The 27,511-nt window shown below is 42.6% G+C and overlaps 1 protein-coding gene across 1 annotated transcript in view; it reads right to left on the bottom strand.

Moving 5' to 3' along the window:
* The window catches only part of PLXNB2 (plexin B2), a gene marked incomplete in the record, with an annotated part of 671,705 nt that overhangs the window by 405,734 nt on the left and 238,460 nt on the right, over nucleotides 1-27,511 (bottom strand). The window contains 1 exon segment of the mRNA XM_044087338.1: nucleotides 5,013-5,161. Coding sequence (XP_043943273.1) covers nucleotides 5,013-5,161 — 149 coding nt within the window.

Genomic DNA, 27,511 nt, shown 5'->3' with positions numbered 1-27,511 from the left:
TATGGTTCCTGATTAGCTTACAACTGTACCTGCTGGTTGGAGTGGAGCTCAAGTCCCTTATTAGAATAAGGGTCATAGACTGGCTAATATTTAGGCCAGCTGACTGTAGGGAAGGACAAGTCCCTAATTAGAAGAACAGTTATGGATTGGCTAATAGGCCAAGTGATTTTGAATGCCAAAATTACTAATTAGAATACATATATATATATATATATATATATATATATATATACACACATATACATACATATATATATATATAGAATGAATCTGCCTGAAATTAAAAGAGGAATGAATAAATACAGTAAAATAGGATTACCCGTTTTATGGATGGGGCGTAGTTAACTAATTGAAGGATCCATCCAGTATTAAAGTAAATATTTTTATTCCTGAAACAAAGCTTTTTAATTAGCAGTCCTGGATACTGAGGAATGAATTGGGAAAGATACAAAAAGAGCACCATATAGTCAGCTTATGTATCCTACGGGTACTCTGAATGGTGCTGCAGACCTCTGGTGGAGACTGGGGAGCACAATCCCCCACTATAATACTGGGGATGCACTAGCACATATCCACAGAGCCCACAAATAACACTGCTGCACAAAACGTGTATGGGTGGGCATAGGTTAAAATTACACAAAAATGTTTCATGGTGCCAAAATGAAACAGCACTGGGATGGTTCTCATGGTGCCAGGATGAAACAGCACTGGGATGGTTCAATCTCCTGTCTGATCCTGAAATACACCAGAGAAGGTTGGAGGTCAACAGTCTACTTCAGGACCCAAGGCAATCAGGAGAGATGGTAGCGACAGGTACACACACACACACACACACACACACACACACAAAGAAAAACAAATTTATTGAAGAAAAGAAAATTTACCTCTGTGTTGAGAAGGAAACAACTTTTAAACTTCAGTCTCAAAGTCTCGTGATCTTTCATCATCTAGAAGTGTTACTTTTACAGTTAAGCTCCACACAATGCAATACGCATGCTATTCATTTTAGAAAACAATGCACTGACAACAAAGGTGCAACATATAATGATTTGTGAATGTCTGAAGACTGATATAAAATGAAGAAACAGAGGCACAGGAAAAGAAAGGCAATATAAAATGTTTTGCCAAAACTGGGGTGTGGTAACATTCAGGACTATAGCAAAACTATGAGAAATAGTGTCAGCATCGATACAGCAGTGCAAAATGATGTTTGGAAGGTCAATAACTCACTACATAAACATACATGCAAAATTAGCATAAACGGAAATTATGGAATTCAGACCTGCACAAGCTTGGTAATGATACAGCACCTACATCTCATTCTAACAGAAACATGGCAAAGGTGAGGGTGAAGGGGGCATGTGCTAGGCACAAGGTGCTAGGGGACATGATCTATAGTATTTTTTTCCACCTCATGTAAACATGAGGGCATGACAGGGACCTGGCGGCTCCTTCCGTCTTTCCTGAACAAAGTCTAGATGACCTTTTTTTCTCATGCTACATGAGTGCACAATGACCTGACACTCCTCTGTAGGACAGAAGAGGGGAGCACTAAACTGCAGTACCTTTTTTTGGGGGGGGTCCTCAAGTTAGTGTTTTGGAGAGCTAGAGTGCAGAGTGGCATTGGGCACCACATAAGCAAGCTATGGCTCTGCATTCTTCATAAAGGAATGGTAGAGATATCCACATATACTCTGCTGGAAACAACAAAGGAAAATACATTTAGGCACCTTGCAAAATACAAAGCAAAAGCACAAATGCCACTTTTATTAACAGGGGAAGTGCTCACTTATACTATAAAACATGAATAAAGGTTTACAGGCAACAGAACTACTACTGAAAGGGCATTTAATGTAAATAATTGACTGAAAAGTGAAACGGGTATATAAAAAGGCTGCCAAACTCTATCATAGTAAGCTTACACGTATGTTTAATAAAAGAAGCAAAATGGAAAGTCAAACACTGCAAGGGACACAGAAACAACAGCAACAAAAAGGAATCAAATGCAGACTCAGCATTAATGTAAATCACGGAGATAAAGAGGGCAAGTTACTGCAGTGAACAATTCCAACTAAAAAAAATTGTACAAAAGGTAACAGTGACATACTGAAGCAAACAGTCGTACCTGAAATGATCCTGTCTGTACAACAATTAAACATCACCTTTCAACATCCAGTCTCACTGTACTCATGTTCAACACTACCTGACCTACAGTGCCAACAATGTGAACTATTTTACTGCAATGACAAGCAGGAATGCAACTCCAACAGTCTTACAGAGCAAGACATAACCCCCAAACATGGCCAAAATGAATAGGAAAGTCTTTCAAAATGTCAGATATGACAATTATCCTGAAAGGAAAACACCTTCAGTTATTTATCAGATGCCATGAAGGCAGTTTAATGTTTTTTTTCCATAAATTTGTATTGGAATGTTTAAATTTAGATGCAATATATTTTGGTGGAGTCTTAAATTTTAATGGGAAAAATTCCAGTCCACTACATTCAATTCATGGTCCTCAGATTATGTGATCTATGTTTTTTAATTTCTCCAAATACCTTGGGTTTCTAATACAATAAGAATGGACCTCATTCCTATGCCAAAGTACGATTAAAGTTCATGAAATTAGTACTGTTGCACTCTGTCAGCCAAAAGTGCTGTTCGCAGCACTCAATGTGCCCAGTAATGACTCCTTCTGCAGTTTATACGGAGTTGTATGTATTGGTAGCGTATCTAAATAAAATTTTAGAGACTTTTACAAGACCCATTGCTACTACTACTATTAGAACTATTTGGGTATCTTTCTTCCACATTGCTCGCATTTCTGCTTGCAGATCCTGATATTTTATAACTTTATGTCTTTCTGTGCACAGGACATTGTAGTCAGTGGGTGTGGTCATTTAAGTGATCAATGCTACTTTTGTCTTCTTTTCCTGGACCACTAAATCCAGTTTTCTAGCATCTATCTTTTGAACTGTTGGTAATGAATGATCCCATGTGATGTGCACTTCATCATTTTCTGTGATGCTTTGTGGCTCATGTTTCCAGTGTTTTTCAGCCACTTCAGTACCATAATGTTTGCACAATTCCCAGTGCAACAATCTTGCCACATTATTATGCCTTTCAGTATACAGTCCTTCTGCCGTTAGTATGACACAACGAACAACGAGGTGTGCAACTGTTTCCAGTTCGGTTTTACAAAACCTACATTTGTCTATTTCTCCCACATGTTCAATGGACTTTGTAAACAAGCATGTACATAGCCCACTATCTTGAGCCACCAATATTAACCTTTCATCTCTTGGTTTGACTTCACCTCTCCTTAACCATTCCTGCGTCTGTTCCTGATAAACATGAGGTTCTTCCAGAAATTTTCTATACTTGCAACTATATTTATGCATTTTCCACATGGGTTGCCTTTTCATCTGATCCTTCACCTTATACTCTTTCTTTTGTATTTTTGGCACATTCAGTTGCTGCCAGATTTTTATCTACTTCTGGTTTGATTTCCATTCCTGCTTGACGCCGATATGCTTCTGCTAGACTAAGCAGGGAAGTCATCTTAGATTATTCTCATGTTACAAAACTTTCACTACTTTTGGGTCTCATGAGGTCAGCAGATGTGTGGAGTCCCATGACTGCAGATCTGTACATGTAATCAATTTCAAGGAGGCCCATCCTTCCTTCGGAATGGGGAATATATAATCTTGGTATGCACTGATTTTTATAGATCATTTGGAGAGCACGAAGCATCCTTGTTTTAATATCTAATCGACCCAACATGTTTTGGGGCCAATCAATCACTCCAAAACTTAGTTAGGACAGGAAGAGCAGCAATTGGTTTATAGTCTGGATGTTGTTCCTAGATGTCAATGCTGTTTTCAGGATTAATTTAAGTTTTCTAAAATATTCCTAAGGTTTACTCACATTTGTTTGTGTTTTATTGCTGATTCTTCACCAGTTCCCAAGTATTTATACACTCCCTCTTGCTCAAGTTTTTATATCACATTCATGTGCCAAATTGATGTTTTCCTGGTGCTGCAGTTTTCCTGCTTTAAAGGTTGCTTTTGCACATTTATGAAGGCCAAATGACAATGAAAAAGCTTCGACAACCTACAGCTGTGCTTTCAGTTCCTCCTCTGATGATAGTTTTAAATCATCGAGAAGTCTTTATGTGACATTAAGGACCAAACTATGTTCGATGAAATTTCAAGCCAATGAATAAATGGAGACAGAAAAGCAGTGCAGAAGTCAGCATGCCTGTCTCACAGATGAAGGTGCCCCAGTTCAGTTCCAAAGCGGAATGTCTACTGTGTTGAATCTGTAAATCCTCCCTTTAGGTTTTTGCTCAATATTCCAGTTTCCCTCCATATCCCATACACATGCCATTATGTGTGCGTGTGTATCCTGTATTGGACTGGCAACCCATGCAGGATCCACACACTGCATTGTACTTAATTTTCTGTGAGAGGTTCATGCTTCCTTGAGGCAATGAATAGGATAACAAAGGTATCAGAAAATAAATGAATAAATCAGAGACTTACAGATCTAGATTAATCATAGCATCAGTATCGTTTCTGACCAAAGTTCAACAAATGACATGTTTCTGAATGCAACTGAAACTGTTTAATGAAAAGCAGCCATTTTGAACCTCATAACTGCAAGTTAAAAACAAGGTAGTCTCCAATAAGTACATCTCTGAAACAATTACTTGTTTTGAACCCTGCAAGACCGACACGAGCTGAAAATGAAATTTCTGGCTTAGTGTTCAAAATGCTCTTTTTCTCAAAAAACATTATTCTTCGGAATTAAATTCTGCAAGCTGTTCTGTAGTTGTGAACAAAAAAGCTTGTTAGAAAGTAGAAAAATGAACAGCAGTAGACAGCAAATCTTGAAGGGATTTAAAATCACTTCAACCTCTTTAAACACTGTAATGACTGCAGTGTCTTCTTCTTTCAGACACTCAGTGACAAAAACATGCATGGCAAGTTAAAAAACAGCAATAACCTTACCTGTCAGAGACAGAATACAGTTTCCTTTCAAATTCGCAGGGAATGTTTGCAATTGTGATGTTTTTGATATCATCTGCTTTTCTCCCTAAATTATATCCACTTATAGTCACAAATATACCACCTCCAAGGGGGCCAGAATTTGGGGTAATCTACAAAAATAAACAGAGTTACAAGGCATCAGAAGATGGCTAAAGACTCTAGTACATGTCAGAACACAATTTAAAGAACACAAATGAACTAGCCATCTAGCTGTTGTAACCAGAAATTCCTCTATAACTGTTACCAGAGCAGAGATGCAAAAATGTAAATATCAACCATCAGTTTATGTTAGACTTTGTGTGTCTTCATATCAAGGACAGCATTTAAAAGATTCAGTCAGTAATTTTCACTGCTTAAGTTTTTGTTTTACATCTTTGTGACTCAGGCATGTTTCTGACCTCTATGGCATGGTTGGGAGGGTGGCCTAATGGTTAAGGTGTGTGCCTTACAAACACAAGGTGCAGGGTCTCATAAGGGATAATTGTCTAGGCTTAAAATGGCTCACAAGGGCAGTTAGCCTAGTACTAATCTATGAACCTATGGACCTGTGAAAGAAGGTTTCTTATATGTGCAAGACAGTATTGATAAAGTATGAGAAAGATGGAGTAGACTCAGATGCATATGAGTGATCAATCAAAACTGTTAATGTAGGTATATACCTGCAGGATTTAATTTTGGGGGAAAAGATCTACTTGTAATTATTTTGGAGGACCTTTTTTAGTCTTAAAAGACCATGTAGAGATTACTGGTCAGATATTGCTAATGTAACTGGCCTTTCAGTGTTGAATGTTAGTTACTATTAGATCAAGGGTGTTGTGGAGACCTGTAAGTGTTTGCTCTTACGGTTTCTGCACCAGCTGTACAAATCTGTAACTGTGATGCATGTTGTTAAGTTTAGCTGTTTTGAGTCACCATGGTATTAAAGTTTAAGCCATCTAGAATAACAGAGTTTTTGGGGAATTCGTTAGGAAACATGTTACGTATGGTTTTGCTGTACTACTACAAGTGAGGAGTGGGAGGTTTATACATATTTCTCCAGCAAACAAATGAAATTCTCCAACTATAGATATTTTGCTAAATATCAGGTTAGGCATTTATCGTCAATGGAGTTTGCTCTAATTTAGTCCATGATTCATAGGTTCATAGGTGTGTACTAGGCTAAGGGCCCTGGAGCCTTTACAAGCCTAGCCCATAGGATTACCCTAACATCGTGCCACCCAACCTCAGTTCCCAGTGCCTCTTGAGTAGAGCCACTGCAGCGATCCCAGAGGTGGACTTTCTATTTACCATCCACTCATCAAGACTTCTCTTGAACTCAGCCAGTAAGGTGCTCTGTCTGACATGTATGGAAGTCTATTCCATAGCATGGGCAGTTTCTAGGTTATGAACCTGTCCCTCCATCATGTTTTGGGGATTGTGGTAATAAGATTGAGGTCTCTGGAGCATGTGCTGTGGAGGGATTGGGATTTCTTTGGATGTAGCATTTCCAACAGAGCTGGGTCAGACATGGCTTTGTAAGTCAAGCAGAGATTGCCTCTAAGTAGGTGATATGAGACAGAGAATAGTTTTTTTGAGTCTGTCCATATAGGACAAGTGTTCAAGGCCTAGGGTCCTCTTTGTGAGGTACTTTTGCAGCCTCTCCAGTTGTTGCAGGCGTCTATTGAGGTACATCCCAAATGGGGCACTGTACTTGATGATTGGCCTAATGAGGGAAGCGTAGAGGGAGACAATGACCTCTTTCTTCCTGGATGCAAAACCCTTACTAATGAGATGTGCCACATAGGACTTTCTAACCACAGCGGCAGTGTGGTGGTCAAAAGAGAGGTTGCTGTCAACCTGTGTTCCCAGATCTCTTATAACACCTTCTGTGTTCAGTGGACTACCACTGATATAGTAATTCATGGGAACTGGGTTTTTCCCAAAGGGGATGATGACATACATATTGTAAATAACTCCCTAGTCTAATTGACTTGTAAATACCTGCTTATTACTGCTTAGACTTGTAAATACCTTCTTATTACAGTTTAGACTTAATATCTATGTTAGCAATGACAGTGACTATATATTTGTAAACTTTACTAATTGTGATATAACTCTGTTTTTTTTTTCCAAATTGTACTAACATATTCTTTTACTTCATGTACTCATCTTGTACTGTAATAACCTGTTACTTAATAAAATGTATCTATGGAGCTTTTCTCCCCAGGACTCCATTGAAAACGGGCTCCTTCGGCCCAATTGGACCATCCTGGCAAACAAATTTCAAATAAATAAATAAAATAAATAAAGGACATTTTTTAGCATTGTGCTTAAGGCTATGGTTTTGACACCAGTTGTTGGTCTCAGTGAGGCCCTTCTGTAGGATGTCAACATCACTTAGGGAGTTTATAATAGCTCCCAACTTGCAATCGTCTGCAAAATTTGTCAACCAGAGTCCTCTTCTCATGTTGGCCTGGACTTCAGAGAAGTAGATACCAAACAGGAGAGGACCCAGGGCCAAACCCTGTGGGACTCCACTTGTGACTGGTTGGCAGTCTGACTTAGAGTCAGCTACTTTCACACTGTGGGTTCTGTGAGTCAGTTTGCAACCCAGCTAGTGATATATGGGTTGATGCCCAGCTTAGCGAGTTTTTCTATTACTCCTGAGTGGGGAATGGTATCAAAGGCCTTGGCCGGATCAAGGTAGGCTGTATGAACCACCTTGCCTTCATCCACAGCTCTGGTGACTGACTCAAAAAAGCCGACCAGGTTGAGCAGGCATGATCTACCCTTCACAAAACCAAACTGTGTGGGATCCAACGTTTGGAGATTCCCTACATCCTTGTTTGTTAGGTCCATGATGATATGTTCCATAGCTTTGCATATCAGACTCCTCAGGCTGATGGGGCGATAGTTCCCAGGATCTGTAGTCGCTCCTCCTTTGTGGAGAGGCTGGTGATGTTAATAAAGAGGAGTAGAGTATTATTTATGTAGCATAGCACATTCTCCTGCTCCGTTAGCATCATATGTTACTTTAGTTGTTATGAATGTCAGAAGATGGGCAAAGATCATCTTTAGCCCAAGTTTCAGTAAAAGCAACAAGGTAAGGGTGTTGTAGTATGAGCCATGTTTCTACAGCAGTCCACTTGTTATTGACACTACATGTTTTGATGGTTGTGATCAAGTAATTGTGACTGACTGCAATATCTGAAGTATGTTATTATAGTGATGGGACCTGGACTTAAGTTAATGTCCAATGCCCTGGACTAGCTGGTTGACATCCCCACAAGGGGTGGCAACGTCCTGGATCTGGGGCTTATCAATAAGGGGGAATAACTGTAGCACCCCCAATGTGAGGTCTTCCCTGATGAGATCTGACCACAAATCAGTGTCACGAAGTAAATATCACACCTGCCGCCACCCCCCCCCCCCAGCACCAACTAAACTAAAAAACTTCTCCAAAGCAGATTATAATCTCTTACGGGACAGTATAAATAGCTTCACTGCACCTCCCCCCTCAGATGGAAGTGACAACTATGCAGACTTCTCCATCAATGCTTTATACAAACTCCTATATAACTGCACTGAATCAGCTGTACCTGATAGGACCAAAACAAGCACCTCAAGGAAGAGCAAACCTGCCTGGTGGACAACTGCCATTAACAAGCTTTACAATAAGAGGAAGAAATTGCTAAGAGTAAGAGGGAGTGAGCCCTAAACTGGAAGCACTCCATCCTCAGCTTCAAACAAGCAAATAAGACTTATTGTGAAGTCCTCCAAAGCAAACTACGAATCCAAATCATCTTCCTCAATTAAAGACAACCATAAGACGTTCATTAATAGGTTCATAGGTTCATAGATTCATACTAGGCTATCTGCCCTAGGGCATTTATAAGCCTAGCCAGAATGTGTTTAAATTTATTTTGCTATGCCCTTTTTCGAGGTTAGTATACTGTGCCTCTGTCTAACAGTGACACAGAAGTGATACCCGGGGTAAACCTAAGATCTCCCATCCACTCATCAAGATTCCTCTTGAAGAGAGTCAATGAGGGACTCTGCCTAACCTGGACTGGGATTTTATTCCAGAGTGAAGGGAGCCTCTGGGTTATGAATCTGTCCCTCCAGCATGTCCTATTTATTTCAGTGCTGAGGTTCAAGTCTCTTGAGCGCGTAGCTCGATGGGATTTGGATGTTCTGAGGTGCAGCATGTCCATTAATTCTGGGTTGGACATGGCTTTATAAGTCAGGCACAAATTGCCTCTGAACAGACGGTATGCCACTGAGTAGAGCTGGAGTTTCTTTAACCGGGCAGCATATGGCATTTGTTTGAGCCCTTTGATCCTCTTGGTGAGGTACTTTTGGGGTCTTTCCAGTTGCTGCAGGTGTCTGTAAGGTACATCCCAAAAGAGGCATTGTACTCAATTATGGGCCTGATGAGGGATGAGTAAAGAGGCACGATGACGTCCCCTGATCTAGATGTGAATCCCTTCATGATTAGGTGGGCTATATAAAATGTTTTTCTAACCACTTTGGCCACGTGGTTGTCAAATGAGAGATTGCTATCAACTTGGGTCCCCAGGTCCCTAATTACTTCTTCTGTACTTAATGGATTACCACCTATGTGGTAATCTGTGGGCACTTTGTTTTTGCCAAAGGGGATGACTATACACTTTTTGGCATTTAGCTTGAGGCCATGGCTCTGGCACCAGTTGTCTGTTTCTATGAGGCCCTTTTGGAGGATGCTTGTGTCGACTGAAGAGTTGATTATGGCGCCCAGTTTGCAGTCATCTGCGAACTTGGTCAGCCACAGTCCTTCCATGTTGGCCTGTACCTCCGAGAAATATATACCGAACAAGAGAGGTCCCAGGACTGAGCCTTGTGGGACACCACTTGTAACTGGTTTGGAGTCTGACATGGCTCCAGCAATTCTAACCATGTGGGTTCTGTCCTTGAGCCAGTTTGCAATCCATCTAGTGACATAGGGGTTTATATTTAAGCTGGTGAGCTTATCTATAATGCCGGAGTGGGGTATTGTATCTAAGGCTTTTGCGAGGTCCAGGTAGGCTGTGTGGACCACCTTTCCCTCGTCAATGGCCTTGGTGACCGTTTCAAAGAAATCAACCAGGTTTAAGAGGCAGGATCTGCCCTTAACAAAGCCGAACTGGGTAGGATCCAGTGTTTGTAGGTCCCCAATATCTTTATTTATGAGGTCCATGATGATCCTTTCCATAGCTTTGCAGATCAAGCTAGTCAGGCTTATGGGGCGATAGTTTCCAGGATCCGTTGAGGCACCACCTTTATGGAGAGGGACCACTGTTCCTGTACGCCACTCTTTGGGCACATATCCTGTAGTAAAGGCTGAGATTGAACAGTAGTTTTATGTTTGGGTTTAGCTCTTCTTGGAGTTCATATAGGACGCAGCCCGGGACACCATCTGGTCCCATTGATGCTGTGTTTTTTGCTTTGGAGAGGGCAGCTCTTACCTGAGCATCTGAGATGTCAGGGGGGCAGCACTCTGCTGGGATAGATATTTGCCCTTTTGGTGGGGGGGGGGGGAGATGTTTGTGCTGAACCTGTCAGCTAGGATGTTGGCAATGTCTGTGGGTTTGGTGTATTTTTTGTCATTTTGGACTAATTCTGAGCATATCTGGGAATTACCACCCAGGTTCCTAACATAACTAAAGAAAGCCTTGTGATTATCCTTAGTGTCCTGTGCAATTTTCCTCTCGAAGCTAGCCTTAGACAATTTTATGTGTGCCCATAGTTTTTTGCTTATACTGATCAGTGATGCCTTCCCTTTTTGGGATTTTGCTCGATCATTTAGTAGCTTCCTCCTTCTATTGTATAGTTTGTTTATGGCTGGGGTCCACCAGACAGGACGTCTGCCTTTGGAGGATTGGGTCTTGGTTTTATTTGGGATCGCATGATCCATGCATTCCTGAAGGTGTTCATAGAATGCGTTTATAAAGGATTCTGTGGCCTGGGCCGTATTTTCCACAGGCCCGGGGGCTTTGAAGGATTCCACCTCAGTTTTGAGGAGTGTGAAATTTGCTTTAGAGAAGTTTTTCACTGTGGTTTTCTGGGCAGGGGGTGGGGTTGGGATGTGAATATCCAGTGAGATTAGTTTATGGTCTAATCTTACCAGTGAGGGATACACTTCTGGTCTGGAGCATAGAGTCCCCATGTTGGTGATGATCAGGTCCAGTATGTTTTCCCCTCTTGTGGGAGTGGTAACAAGTTGTTCCATAGCATTTGAGTTTATAAATTCTAGGAACCTTTGGGCTAGGGTGTTGGAGCTAGAGTAATGCTCCCAGTCTATGTTTGGGTAGTTGAAGTCACCCAGTATAATGGTGTTTCGAGAGACCTTCATATTTTCCAGTGTTCTCAGGAAGGCCGAGTGGTGTTCCTGGGTTTGGGAGGGTGGTCTGTAGCAGGCTATAAACTGGAAGGCAGTTTTACCCACTGTTAGTTGAACATGGATAGTCTCTGATGCTTCGTGCATTGCCACCAACCTGGAGGTGTGGGTATCTTTGATGAATATCGATACTCCCCCTCCTTTTGTGGTTCGGTCCAAGTTTTGGGGCCGAAAAGCATGGTATGAGGTATAACCTGGTAGTGCTGGGGTGCTCTCGGGAGTCCTGAACCAGGTTTCTGTTACTGCACAGATATTGATGTTCTCCATGCTAAGTAGAGTTTTGAGTGCATGCATCTTGAGGTTTAGACTTCTGGCGTTGAGTAGCATTACTCTTAGTTTCTTATCCCTTGTGATACCTATGGACGTGGGTTTGTCTTTTGAGCCTTGCCTAAAAAAGGCACTATGGGGGTAGCAAGAGCCTTTGCCAATATCCGAAAGCCCAGGGGTGACAGGCACAAGCCGTCCCTAGCGAAGCATCGTGGCTTGTTGAGCATATCATCCCAAGCTGACAGGCATTGGATCCCCTTTGAATGACACCAGTACTTAAGCCAATTGTCGAAATTGATCATCTTGTATTCATATTGTGGCATCATTCTTGGTGAGGGTAAAATGCTACTCAAGGTCAGGGTCATACTGGCCTGGGCTACATGCTCAGAGAGCTCCTTTATGTCTCTTTTCATGTAGTCCAGGGAGGTACATCTCAGGTCATTCACACCAGCATGGACAATGACTGAGTCATATTTGTACTTGCCTTGGAGTGACCTGTGTTATGTGGCGGATCCTAGCACCCGACAGGCTGCTCACCGTGACCCTCTCCTTGTTCAGCCTGGTGAGCGGGACGTCAGTGTGCCTGACGATAGAGTCACCTATTACAAGTGTATCAGGTGTGTTGTTTAGTCTTAAGGGCTGTGACTGTTTGGCACACTGGCTTTGTGAGATATGTGTTGCACATGTTAATTACATCTGGTCCAGATTTGTGCCGAACTGGTAGTTAATGATACCACATATACTGAGCCTGTGGACAAAGCTAACCTGTTAGCCAACAGGTTCAGTGAAAACTTCACTCCCCTGTCCCTGCCACACGTAACCCATGACATCCCTACCACCTGTACCTTACCTTGCATCACTAAAGAGCAGGTCATAACCATCCTAAGGCCAAAAACACAGCATCTAAGGGACCCGACAACATCCTAAGCTGTCCTACATGGACTCCAACAAGAACTATCAACACCCTTGGGTACTCTCTTCAATCATAGTCTAAGCACCAGTTTTGTCCCAGCTGAATGGAAAATGGCCACTGTTATTCCTTTGCACAAAAGTGGTGCTTTCACTGACCCTGGGAACTGTAGACCTATTAGCATGACTAACCTGATCTTTAAGGCCAAGGAGCAAATCATCATAGACCTTATCTACAAAAATACAGGCAATCTCCAAACACTTGACTCTACTCAGTTTGGATTTGTCAAAGGGAGATCATGCCTGTTAAACCTGGTGAACTTCTTCGAGACCGTCACCAAGTCCCTGGACAAGGGGAAATCTGTGCATACAGCCTACCTAGACTTAGCCAAGGTTTTGACACCATCTCCCACTCAGACATCACTGGCAAACTCACCCATCTAGGTATTAACGCTTATATTGTTACATGGGTCACTAACTGGCTCACGGATGGAACACATAGTCAAATAGGGGAATCCCCCTCCAACAGCAGCCCTGTAACCAGTGGTGTTCCACAGGGATCAGTCCTGGAACTTTTACTATTTGGAATCTATTTCTCCAAAGTACAAGTAAAAACTAAAGGTCTGCGGCTGTCAAAGTTTGTTGATAACTGCAAACTGGGAGCGGTCATATAATCTCCAAATGAAGTCAACATCCTACAAGAGGGTCTTGTACAAACAAATGATTGGTGCCACAGTAAGAGGGATGTGTCTGCTAACTACCATATCAACAGCAACACCCTAAGGACGCACTCAGTGGTGACATCAACCTTACCTTTGATCACCATGTCTCCAGAGTGGTAAGATGGGTATTCCAAATTGCTCATTTCATAATTAATGGCACTGCCTCCAGAAAAAAAAGAAGTTATAACCTCCCTGTACTCTTCTCTCATCAGGCCAACAATTGAGTACAACACCCCTTTTGGTATGTACCTTTTCAAGCACCTGCAGCAATTGGAAAAGGTTCCTCACAAGGAAATTTCAAGATATTCAGCATCTGTCTTATCACGGTCACTTTATTCTGTTTCATACATACTACTCAGAATATATCACTGCCTTGCATATAAGGCAAACCCTGACCCTTCTTTATTGGAAATGCTGCATAACCGCAAGTCAAATGGTACACAGGTTACTCGCTCTATAGATCTTTACCTGATATGTAGGATCATAGGAGGTTACTAGGCTAATGGCCCTGGCACCCTTACAAGCCTAGCCAAGAGTTTATCCCCAAAAATGAAACTTTAAGCACTTGTTGCCCCCGTCAATAAGGGACACAGGTGGACCCCATGGGACAAATTTGTGGGTTCAAATCCACTCATCAAGTTTGCACTTGAAGAGGGTCAGCAAGGTACTCTGACATGCATGGGAAGTCTATTCCAGAGATGGGGTAGCCTCTGGGAAACAAACCTGTTTCTTCATCAGGTTTTGTTGATGTTGAATATTAGATTTAGGCCTTTTGAGTGGGTAATGCGTGAGGAGTTAGACTTACGGACATGGAGCATCTCTAGTAGGGCAGGGTCTGAGATTGCCTTGCAGGTGAGACACAGATCACTCTGAGGGATATGTACGATACAAAGTAGGGATAGTGATTTGAGCCTGTCTACATAGAAGTGCTGGATGCCATTGAATCTCTTTGTGAGGTATTTCTGTGCCTTTCCAGTTGGTGCAGGTGCTTGGAGTGGTACATAACAAACGGGGAGTTATACTCAATTATTGGAGTAGAGAGAGGCAATAACCTCTTTTTTTTCTGGATGTAATCCCTTTACTTATGAGATGAGCCAAGTAAAGGGCTTTTCTGACCACTGCCGCCACATGATGGTCGAATGTGAGACTGTTGTCAACCTGTGTACCCAAGTCTCTCACCACAGGTTGTGTGCTTAGGGAGTTGCCTTTGATATGGTAATCAGTAGGGGCCATGTTTTTGCAGAATGGTATAATACATTTTTCTTTGCGTTTAACTTAAGGCCATGACTTTGGCTCCAGTCATTTGTTGCTGTGAGACCCTCTTGCAGTATGTTATCATCGTGTGGGGAGTGAATAACAGCACCCAACTTGGATATTAATAGAACCTGCTGGACAGACATAGATTTGTCTCCCAGAGGTTAGAACACCTTTGGGACAGACTCCCACTTCATGTCAAACAGAGCACCTCATTGGCCCTCTTCAAATGCAATCTGGATGATTGGATGGGTAACTGTAAATTTACCCTGGGGGTTCCACCTGTCTCTCTCTTGGAGTGGGGCAATAGGTGCCGATTGTGGAAATGAGGCTAAAACTTGACTAGGCTTGTAAGGGTCCTAGTGCCATTAGCCTAGTAATGTCCTATGATCCCCAAAATCCAGTGAATATTGGACAAACATTAGCTGTTCCATCTTCCCCACAGAAATTATCTATACTCTAGAAAATACTTAGACACCTGTTCAGACACCTTCTCTCCTCTAAATGTTATAAATCAAATAAAATACACTGCAGTCAAAAGATAAGTAGGAATTTATATATCCTGTTATGTGGTTTTATTACTATCTTTGGAACTTGCTGAGAAAGCTGAAAGAGGACTCATTCCATAGAAACTGTACTGACATTGTACTGTTTTCAAAATATTAGTTTAATCTGGGTCCTTCTTCCCTAAAGAAGTTAACCACATCTTATTACAGCCAAAGTGTTAAGTTCATTGTGCTCTGTTCAAACCACCTAGAGTCTGGCGACCTGCCTACCATGCTCTGTGCCTTTGGAATACATAACCACTGTGACTTAAGAGTGATCAATTTGACTTATGGTTACAGCTCTCACAAGACTTGTTTATTTGACCCTGATATTTTGTGATGACCCAAGCTAAGCGATCATTTCTGTCACAGATCTTTTTACATTTTGCACCTTATTCTTCATTTTTTTGAGTTATTCTTTTTTCATGTTTTACCTGATGTACTGGTACTTAGTGAAGTCACAGACTCAATTCTAGTACAGACTGCATTTCTGTGAATTGGTGCAAAGCTGATAGATCTCCTGGCTGTGAGCAGAGTTGGAATCTATTCCAAACTGATAAACACACTTTTTGCATGTTAATTCGCACTGTGCTGCATTTATACATTTGCTTTATATTGGTTCTGTATTCCAACACTCCCTGTTGGTACCTTGTTCTTATACTTGGTGACTTTGCACCTGCCCGCCCCTACTGTAAATTTAGTCTGGAACACTCCCCGCAGTCTAGTGTCATTATCTCATTTTATCTATTACAGAGAGAACATCTGAGAAGGCCAACCCACTTAGTTTGTTAAGCTTGAATTATCTTCTGCTCCTCCACTCTCCCTTTCCACTTTACAAAAAAAAAAAAACTTTGCTAGAATCTCCCTGTGTGTGCTTCTCAGCTGATAATTATATTTTTGGCACTTTATTACTGTTCATAGTTGAATAAAACAATAATTGAGTTCAGTTTAGAATACATTTTGAATAAATTGCATTTATTTAAACTGTATTTGCTTTAATTCTGCTACACACTGAAGTGTGCTAACTTACACTGCACTTGACTTGTTTTAGTGCTATTTTATCTGCTTTTCTGTAATAATAATAAAAAAAACCCCTCTAAGTCTGTTTCCTACATTTCCTGTAACTAGTATAGTCCATAGGTAGGTACTAGGCTATCTGCCCAAAGGCATTTATAAGCCTAGCCAGAATGTGTTGGCTTTCGCCACCCCCTTAGATTAGTTCCCTGTGCCTCTGTCCAGCACAGCCACTGAAGTGATCCCCGGGGTAAACCTTCCGTTTCCCATCCACTCGTCAAGGTTTCTTTTGAAGGGTGTTAGTGAGGAGCTCTGCCTAATGTAGATTGGAATCTTGTTCCAAAGCATGGGAAGTCTCTGGTACAGGAATCTATCCCTCCAGCATGTTCTATTTATTATTATGGTGAGGTTTAGATCCCTAGAGCATGTGGCTCGAGGGGATAAGGTTTTCTTTAGGTGGAGCATGTCCATCAATTCTGAGTTGGACATGGCCTTGTATGTCAGGCAGAGATCACCTCTGAGTAGGCGGTATGCAGAGTACACCTGGAGTTTCTTCAGTCGAGCTGCATAGAGCATCTGTTTGAGGCCAGTGATCCTCTTGGTGAGGTACTTCTGTGGTCTTTCCAGCTATTGCAGGTGTCTTGTAAGGTACATCCCAAATCGGGAGTTGTACTCTATGACGGGTCTGATGAGTGATGAGTAGAGGGGCCCAATGACCTCTTTTGATCAGGATGCTAACCCTTTTGTAATTAGGTGGGCCACGTAGAAGGATTTTCTAACCACTTTGGCAATGTGATTATCAAAGGTGAGATTACTATCTTCGTGGGTTCCCATATCCCTTATTACGTCTTCCATATTTAGGAGACTACCACCTATGTGGTAGTTTGTGGGTACTTTGTTTTTTCCAAAGGGGATGACTATGCACTTTTTTGGCATTTAGCTTGAGGCCATGATTTTGACACCAGGTATCTGTCTCAATGAGACCCTTTTGGAGGATGTCTGGGTCAGCTGGAGAGTTAATTATAGCCCCTAGTTTGCAGTCTGCGAACTTGGTCAGCCATAGACCTCCTGGGCTTGCCTGTACCTCTGTGAAGTATATGCCGAACAGGAGGGGTCCTAGGACTGAGCCCTGGGGAATGCCACTTGTAACTGGTTTAGGACCTAGCTCCTGCAACTCTCACTGCGTGGGGTCTATCCGTGAGCCAGCTGGCAACCCATCTTGTGACATAGGGGTTTATGTTCAGGCTGGTGAACTTGTCTATAATACCAGAAAGGGGAATGGTGTCAAAGGCCTTTATGAGGTCTAGGTAGGCAGTGTGTACCACCATTCCCTCAATAGCCTTGGTAACTGTCTCAAAGAAGTCCACCAGGTTTAGGAGGCATGATCTGCCCTTAAAGCCGAACTGGGTAGGGCCCAGTGTTTGGAGGTTCCCAATGTCTCTGTTAATGAGTTCCATGATGATGCGTGCCATAGCCTTGTAGACCAAGCTAGTCAGGCTTATAGGGTGATAGTTCCCAGGGTCTGTTGTGGCTCCACCTTTGTGGAGCAGAATAACCATTGCTGTGCGCTACTCTATGGGTACGTAGCCTGTGTAGCCTGTGGAGAGGCCGAGTTTGAACAGTGTGTTTAGGTGAGGGTTAGTTTGTCTTTGAGCTCGTGTAGGACGCAGCCTGGGACACCGTCCATTCCCACTGATGCTGTGATTTTGGCTTTGGACAGGGCTGTTTTAACCTGAGTGTCTGTAATTTCAGAGGCTCTACATTCTTCTGGTATGGTTATGGGCCCTTTTGGGGGTGAGAGGGGGGTGAAGTTTGTGCTGAACCTGTCTGCCAGGATGTTGGTGATATCGGTCGGCTCAGTGTATTTTGTGCCATTCTGCACCAACTCCGAGCAGATCTGAGCAATGCTGCTTAGATTCTTGACATAGCTAAAGAATGCCTTGTGGTTGTCTTTGGAGTCCTTGGCAATTTTTCTTTCAAAGCTCGCCTTGGATGATTTTATGAGGGATCGTAGTTTCTTGCTGATACTGATCAGGGATGTCTTCCCTTCTTGGGATTTTACTCCTCTGTACTAGTTTCCTCATTCTATTGTATAGCTTATTTATGGCAGGAGTCCACCAGACTGGTTTCCTTTTCTTGGAGGAGTGAGTCTTGGTTTTGCTTGGGATAGCACAATCCATGCATTCTTGTAGGTGCCTGTAGAATGCATTAGTAAAGGATTTTGCAGCTTGGACAGAGTTATCCTTTAGCATGGGGGCTTTGAAACTTTCCACCTTGGTCTTAAGTAATGTGAAGTTTGCTTTTGAAAAGTTTTTCATGGTGGTTTCCTTGTCCAGGTGTGGGGGCGGAATGTGGATATCCAAAGTGATTTGTTTATGGTCAGATCTAACCAGCGATGGGTTGACCTCCGGTGTGCAACACTGGTCGCCCAGGTTGGTGATAACCAGGTCCAATATGTTGTCACCTCTGGTGGGAGTGTTGACCAGTTGAACCAGGGCATTTGAGTTTATAAATTACAGGAAATGTTAGGCAAGGGAGTTAGTACTCGAGTAGTTCTCCCAGTTAATGACTGGGTAATTGAAATCACCCAATATTAGGGTGTTTAGTAGGATCTTTATGTTTCCCAGTGTTTACAGAAACACGGAATGGGGGTCCTGGGACATGGTGGGTGCTCTGTAGCAAGCTACAATTTGAATTGCGGTTTTGCTCATTGTTAGTTGCACGTGGATGATCTCTGAAGCATCATGCTGTGCCACTAACCTGGAGGTGTGGGTATCCTTGATGAATATGGATACGCCCCTACCTTTTGTATTTTGGTTCGGGTTCTGTGGCTGAAATATATGGTATGAGTTGTAGCCTGGTAATGCTGGGGTGCTCTCTGGAGCCTTAAACCAGGTTTCTGTTACTGCACATATATCGATTTTCTCCATACTGAGGAGTGCCTCGAGTGCATGCATTTTGAGGTTTAGACTTCTGGCACTGGGTAGCATTACCCTCAGTTTTTGTTACTTGTGCTATTTATGGTGGTGGGTTTGTCTTTTGAGCCTTGCCTAAAAAAGGCACTATGGGGGTGTCAAGAGCCTTGGCCAGTATTCAAAAGCCTAAGGGTGACAGGTGGAAGCCATCTCTAGTGAAGCAGCGTGGCTTGTTGAGCATGTCATCCCAGGCGGACAGACACTGGATCCCCTTTGAATGACACCAGAAACTTAGCCAATTGTTGTGAGAATTTTTTCTTTATACCGTGGCATCATTCTTGGTGAGGGCAGGATGCTACTCAGGGTCAGGGGTCATACCGACCTGGGCTACGTGATCTGAGAGCTCTTTCATGTCTCTTTTCATGTAGTCCAGGGAGGTATGGCTCAGGTCATTCACACCAACATGGACAATGACAAGAGTGATATTTGTACTTATTCTGGAGTGACCACCTTGTGTTATGTGGCAGATCCTGGCACCTGACAGGCAGCTAATAGTAACCTTCTCCTTATTTAGCCTAGTGAGTGGGACGTCGGTGTGCCTGACTATAGAGTCACCTATTACTAGTATGTTGGGTATGTTATTTTGCCTTAAGGGCTGTGATTGCATGGCACATTGGTTTTGTGAAGTATGTGTTTCATTGTTTGTGTTGGGGAGTGGAGGTTGCTTGGATGTTTGCTTTGGAGGTCTCTGTTGCTTTTGCAGATTTTTATTTACAGCCTCAGAGTATGTTTTCATATATTTATGTGTTTTTTGCCGGTGCTGGTTTAATAGGTCTATGTGAGACTGGTGGTGTGATACAAGTATTTCCCCTCTCCTCTTGACTGTCTGATCCAGTCTTGGGTTGAGAGAGCTGTCTCCAGTTTGGCTGTATAATTGCATCTTTTGCATTAATTAGTGTTTGTTGGTAAGAGGAGAGGGTTGTCTGTGTACATGAGGCAGTTGTAACACTGCCTCAAAATGCCCAGATTCACCAGCTGGACTGGAGAGTACACCTGAAACTGCCCTTTGGACATGCCTGGACAGGTACAGGGAACTGTTTTACTGGATGGCTGGTAAGGCCGAATAGAGAGCCTTGTTCTTCTGTGCAGTTCAGGAGGCTCTAGTGCTAGGGTTTATAAGTGCTTGCTCTGAGTTTTGAGCAAGTGCCGGGCTGAGCAATGAATGGCTTGAGTGCTTAAGTTGAAAGTTTGTCTAGTTTCAAGGGAAAAATTGAAGAGGAGACTTTGTGGAGCCGGGAACAGTTATACCCTAGCTAATCGGCACTGCTTGGCCTGCAAATGCGGTATTTATAGCAGGAAATGAGAGAGATATAAATTAGCCCAAAATGGCCAATAAACTACTAATTTCTGGGCTGAAACCACTCCTCCAGGGACAGATAGGCTGCTCAAAGTTCCCCTCTCTCACAGGTGAACAGAGAAACTTCCTTCTATCCAAGTAGGGTATGGGCAAACAAAGAGATTTGTAACACAGCCCTGAATTCAGCACTAACCTGAAAACGGGACTATTCTAGCTTAGAAAGGCAGGAAACAAGTATATATATATATTTTTTTTTTTCAGAAAATAAAGCAGATACAATCAAAAAATACTTTAAATGCACAGAAAAGGATACTTAGTTATATATCACAGATCAGAGTTGTAGTCAATGCTCCTAGTAATAAAGTAGGAAGAAACACAAATACAGTAAAAGCAGATAAAGTGCAATGTTTTTGTATATATAAAACAATAGAAAACCAACAAACTGATTTAAACAAGTTACCTAATTAACCAAAAAAAGCTCAAAACTGAGCCCTGTTCCAGCACTCTTCAATTAGACAAGTTCTAACTGCACACTCCTGCTACTAGGGTGCAGGAGAACCTTCTCCAAAAAGAGATTGCCTGGATCAGTGCTCAAGTTATACAAAGCTAGATTCAGCAGGCCTGAATCTGGTCTACGCTACTGCAACAAGGCGCACAAATTTCAGAAAGAAACAGTTCAAATAAGCAGGCACAATAAGTCTGTGACCAGAAATTCCCAGCTCAGAAGGGCAGAATCCAGCCTTTCCTCCCACAAGAGTGCATACCACAAGCCCTCTTAATGTAGAATAAATGGCCTGAAGCCCTAGTGCTTAAGCCAGAACTAATACACTTTTAGAACAGCAGACACTGGGCCTTCAGTCAGAAATTCCCAGCTTAGAAGGATGTAAGCTACCTGTCCTGCCACAACAGTGCAGACCACAAACCTTCTTAATGTAAAACAACCTGTATAAAGCCCAAGTGCTTAAACCAAAAGACTTAGAATAACACTTACAATTTAATTAGGCTACTGCCAATCAGTAATAAATGCAGCAGAATAAATACAACTGAGTACTTTTAAGAAAAGCAAAATAAAGTAGGAGGAAACAAATACAGTAAAAACAGATGAATAAAGTGCACATTTTTTTAAGTGCAAGAAGAGAGGAAAGAAGAACCCAAGTGGGTTGGCCTTCTCAAATCTTCTCTCTGTATTAAGCAGAGTGAAGACTAGACTGTACTCGGTTAAGTGAGCAAATGAGATGTACCCAGGAGGAGTGTTCTAATACAGACTTACAGGAGGGGCGGACAATTCCAGAGCCACCAACATTAATACCAAAACAAGAACAGGGTGGGTGGGGAACTAACTGCAGAGGGACAAACAGCACACTATTCAATGAAACACACAATTAGGAAACAAAAAAAATGAAATACAGTACTTTTAATACTGCAAGTTTGTACTTAACAGAAGACTAAAATACACTACTGCAAGTTTCACTTAACTTCAGCTTCTAATGCAGATGATTGTAGCCAAGCAAGTCTCTCAGAAGTTGAGCATAAAAAAAAAAAGATAGAGATTAGCTGCATCCAGGACTGTTTATAAGCTTCTGAGCCCCTCCCCCCAAGCCTTTCTGTGTTGAAGGGAAGCCTGCTAGCTTATCAGTGGGAGTGGTAAGCACTAGGTAACCTATCTACCACATAAGTGGTTTCTGGCTCAGAAATTGTAGTCATTAGCCGTTTGGGCAGTTTTTCCATCTCTCTCAACTTCCCGATTTAAAAGCCCGCATTTGCACTTGTTTCCCCCACTTCCTGTAACTAGTCTAGTCCAGATACAGATTTGCTGTATCCAGGACTGTTTGTAAGCTCCTAAGCCCCCCAAGCCTTTCATGTTGGAGGGAAGACGTCTAGCTTATCAGTGGGAGTAGTAAGCACTAGGTAACCTACCTACCACATAAGGAGTGGTTCTGGCCCAGAAATTTTAGTTATTGGCTGTTTGGGCAGTTTTTCCATCTCTCTCAACTTTCTGATTTAAAAGCCTGCAATTGCACTGTTTCTTTCCTGTAACTAGTCTAGTCCAGATACAGATTCTTAGTTTTAGCACTTGAATTTGCTTATTCCTGATCAGCACTTGTTCAGAACTTGCTGTAAGCACTACATAAGCTACAAATTACTACAGCACTCAACCTTCCTCGTTACCTAGAGGAAAACAGCTTTTGTATTTACTTTCCTCACTTGCTTAGAGAAAAACAGGTCTTGTACTCACTTTCCTCACTTATCTAGAGGAAAATAGTTTTTTATTCAGGCATGCCCACTGGTCAGCTAACATTATTCTCTCCTGTCTGATGAATCTGGGCATCTTGGGGCAATGCAGCAATTGCCTCATGTATACAGGCAACCCTCTCCTCCTACCACCCAACACCACAACCTGGGAGAGATGCACTTATCTAGTCAAACTGGAGGTAAAGCTCTCTCCAACCGAGACTGAACTTGACAGTCAGGAGGAGAAGGTAAACACTTGCACCACACCACACTCATCACATAGTCACACTAAATCTACACCAGCAAAATCCACACACAGAAACACAAAAACATTTGCGGAGGCTCTCAGTAATAATCTGCTCAAGCAAGAGACCTCCAGAGCAGAAACGCAAGCAGCCTCCACCCCCCCAACACAACCCAAATGACAAACAGCCCACAGACTTAGTGTGCTACTCAACAACAGCCCATAAGGCAAAACAATGTATCCAACACACTAGTCATAGGTGACTCTATACTCAGACAGACTGATGTCCCACTCACCAGGCTAAAGAAGGAGAAGGTTACTGTCAGCTGCTTGTTGGGTGCCAGGATCCGCCACATAACCCACGCACTCGGGTCACTCCACAAGTACAAATATGACTCTGTCATTGTCCATGTTGGTGTGCATGACCTGAGACATACCTCCCTGGACTACATGAAGAGACATGGAAGAGCTCAACGATCTTGTAGCCCAGGCAGATATGACCCTAGCCCTGAGTAGCATTCTGCCATTGCCCAGAATGATATTGCAGTACAAGGGCAAAATGACTGACTTCAACAATTGACTAAGCTTCTGGTGTCATTCTAAGGGGCTCCAGTATCTGTCTGCCTGGGATGACATGGTCGACAGACCACAATGCTTTGCCAGAGATGGCCTGCACCTATCGCCCTTGGGATTCCAGATACTGGCTAGTGCTCTTGCTGCCCATATAGTGCCTTTTTTAGGCAAGGTTCAAATGACAAATTCACCACTGTTACAGGAACAGGTAAGCAAAAACTGAGGGTAATGCTACTCAATGCTAGAAGTCTAAATCTCAAAATGCACTCACTCGAGGCATTCCTTAAAATGGAGATCATCAACATCTGTGCAGTGACTGAGACCTGTTTCTTGGCTCCAGAGAGCACCCCTGCACTACCAGGCTATACCTCATACCACACTTTTCGACCATGTAACGTGGACCGGAACACCAAAGGAGGAGGTGTGTCCATATTCATTAAGGATATCCACACCTCCAGCCTAGTTGTTCAGCATAATGCATCCAAGGTTATCCAAGTGTAACTAACTCTGGGCAAAACTGCAATCCAAACTGTAGCTTGCTACAGATCCGCCATCATGCCTTTTCTTAATGTACTGGAAAATATTAGGGCTCAACCAAACACCCTAATAATGGGTGATTTCAACTACCCCACCATTAACTGTGAAAACTGCTCATGTACCACCTCCTTCACTCAATGCTTTCTGGAATTCATAAATTCCAATGCCCTGGATCAAATTGTCCACACCCTCACCAGGAGCAACAATATTCTAGACCTAGTCATTAGCAACATGAGTGACCGGTGTTCCACACCTGAAATCAACTCCTCGTTGGTCCGATCCGACCATAAGCTAAATCACCCTAGATATCCACATCCCGCCCTTCCCCATTTAAGGAAACAAACACCCTAATAATGGGCGATTTCAACGACCCCACCATTAACTGGGAAAACTACTCATGTACCAACTCCTTCACTCAACGCTTTCTGAAATTTGTAAATTCCAATGCCCTGGATCAACTTATCCATACCCTCACCAGGGGCAACAATATTCTAGACCTAGTCATTACCAACATGAGTGACTGGTGTTCCACACCTGAAATCAACTCCTCGTTGGTCCGATCCGACCACAAGCTAATAAATCACCCTAGATATTCACATCCTGCCCTCACCCCCCATTTAAGGAAACCACGGTAAAATAATTTCTACAAAGCCAACTTCATGCTTCTTAAGACAGAAGTGGCAAACTTCATGACACCCATGCAAATGGACAATACAGTTACGACTGCTGAATCCTATACAAATGCACTCTATAAGCACTTACATGAGTGCATGGATCGTGCTATCCCAAACAGAACCAGGATGTTATCCTCCAAAAAAAAAGGAAGCCAATCTGGTTGTCCTCTGCCATAAACAAACTACAACAGAAGGAAGAAACTGTGAAAAAGAGTAAAATCCCATGATTGGAGGAGCTCCCTGTTCAGCCTCAGCAAGAAGCTGAGATCCCATATAAGATCCTCCAAAGCTAGCTACGAAAACAACCTTGCCACTGATTCTAAGGACAACCGCAAAACTTTCTATAGCTATGTCAATAATCTCAATGGCAACACCCAGATCTAGGAGCTACAGTAGAGTCCCCAAATGATGTGGACATCCTACAGAAGGGCTTCACTAAGACAGACGCCTGGTGTCAGAGCTATGGCCTCAAGCTCACTGCCAAAAAGTGCATTGTCATTCCCTGTGGTAAAAACCCAACTACCACATAGGCAGCAGTCTACTTAACACCGAATGTGTGATAAGAGACCTTGGGACCCAGGTGGACAGTAGTCTCGCCTTTGATAATCACATCACCACAGTAGTCAGGAAGTCCTTCTATGTGGCACACCTAATCAAAACAGGGCTCTCATCCAGGAAAAAAGAGGTCATTGTTCCCCTCTACTCAACACTCATCAGATCCATTATAGAGTACAATGCACCTTTTGGAATGTGCTTCACAAGACATCTACAACAACTGGAAAGGCCGCAGAAATACCTCACAAAGAGGATTACCAGCCTCAAACAGATGCCCAGCGCAGACTGCCTCAAAAAACTCTAGCTTTACTCCGTCGCATATCGCCTACTTAGAGGCAATCTCTGCCTAACATACAAAGCTATGTCAAACCCAGAGCTGTTGGACATGCTACACCTAAAGAAATCCCAATCCCTCCAAGCTACACACTCTAGGGACCTAAACCTTGTCACCACAATAAACAGGACGTGCTGGAGGGAGAGCTTCCTGTCCCAGAGACTTCCCATACTCTGGAACGTTACCCATCTATGTCAAGCAAAGTTCCTCATTAGCACTCTAAGAAAAATCTTATGAGTGGATGGGAAATAAGAAATACACCCCGGGGATCACTTCTGTCTCTCTGCTCAACAGTGGCACAGGAAAATAACTTTCTTGGCTGGCATAAGCCAGGGAACCTTGTTGGCTAGGCTTATGTAGGCCCTTGGGGCTGATAGCCTAGTACCTACCTATGAACATGAAAATTTGTATTTTCATGTACTAGCCCCCATTAACACATTTTATGAACATGAAAATTTGTATTTTCATGTACTAGCCCCCATTAACACATTTTTTTGCTTTCATATAAAAAAATGAATGTTTGTTTATATATCCCTACAAAGTTTTTATGGGAGTTTGACAAAAAATGCAATTATATTTAATGCTCAGCATACATACTACTTACGTATTTTACTATTTCCAGATGATTTCTCCCCCATGCCTAGAGACCATAAAGTCACAGCCATGATTGTCCCTTCATTCCAGGTACACTCAAGATTCATGGGACGGGGGTGACACTAGCATTCAGTTGGCCTGGTCAGGCTTCAACCACAAATATTTGATAATCATGTTACATTCCCAATCCCTTGACTATGGCACATCTTAATTTGCAGCCCTGATGGGGGATCTTTTCTCTGAGTGCACTCTTACTGAAAATTGTGCTTGATGTTGCAGGCAGGATACCAAGTGCGAAACTGGTTACAGCAACATTCTCCTTTTCTTTTGTTTACAGGACACTTCCCAATATTTCATCATATTTTGCAGAAAATAGCTTCCCTTAGACAATTCATCTGGAAGAGGAGGTTTAGCGGGGTATACCAGAATGGGGGAATATATGCATAACCTTTGACTCACTTGCTTGACTGTACACAGAGGGATGCCTATATAGCCTATGTTGGAGAGTGGTGGTATAAAATGCTCCATTGGCATGGAGTTGAACTGGTTTATCAAATCAACTCTGAAATACTTAAAGGGGCAGCCTTGAAAGAATTGCATAAGCATATCCTGCTTCACAAGGTTTGGGGCTCTGTGCTCTCCTTAAGAGACAACCCCCAGTTAATACTTATTTTTTTATTTATTTAACATTTGTTTACAGGGAAAGTCCGACTGGGACACAGCCCATTTACAGCAGAGGCCTGGGGAGAAACACTCCAGACGCATGTCTTTGGAACGTGGGAGGAAAACGGAGTACCCAGAAGAAACCTGTACGAATGCAGGAAGGACATGGAGACTCTGCACAGAAGGCACCCCAGCTGTGAATCAAACCGGAGAACCTCTTGCTGTGAGGCAGCAATGCAAATCTATGCACCACTGTGCCTTTAAGTTGATGGATAACTATTTAGGAACAGCAAGTGGGAATCACAGGCCATTAAATGGTTGCCTAATATGGTGCAAGATTTTTAAGATCACTGGGTACTAGCAATCTATCAAGAGATACAGAAAATATGGGTCTACCAGGTTCACTCTTAGTTGTACCCAATATTTAGGTATTTACCAGGCAGATCCTATGTGAGCTTGGACTACTGAATCATATTTTCCATCTGTATTACCAATATCTGTTGTATCAAACAACCCAAAAGGAATTAATCCATTTGCAGCATTTCAGATAGACAAGGTTTTGGTAAGTGGAGTTAGACTGGATGTTAGATGCAGTCTTTAGATGAGACCTGCCCATTTCTGGGCAGCCAACCCTCTGAGGCTGAAGTACAGGGTCTACAGAGTTTAAGTGGGAGGCT

Source organism: Protopterus annectens, chromosome 11.part0 (assembly GCF_019279795.1).
Source record: "Protopterus annectens isolate FY-2018-M chromosome 11.part0, PAN1.0, whole genome shotgun sequence".
Classification (NCBI taxonomy): Eukaryota; Metazoa; Chordata; order Ceratodontiformes; family Protopteridae; genus Protopterus; species Protopterus annectens.
Note: the sequence above shows the minus strand (reverse complement) of the source record. Positions and strands in the feature narration are given on the sequence as shown.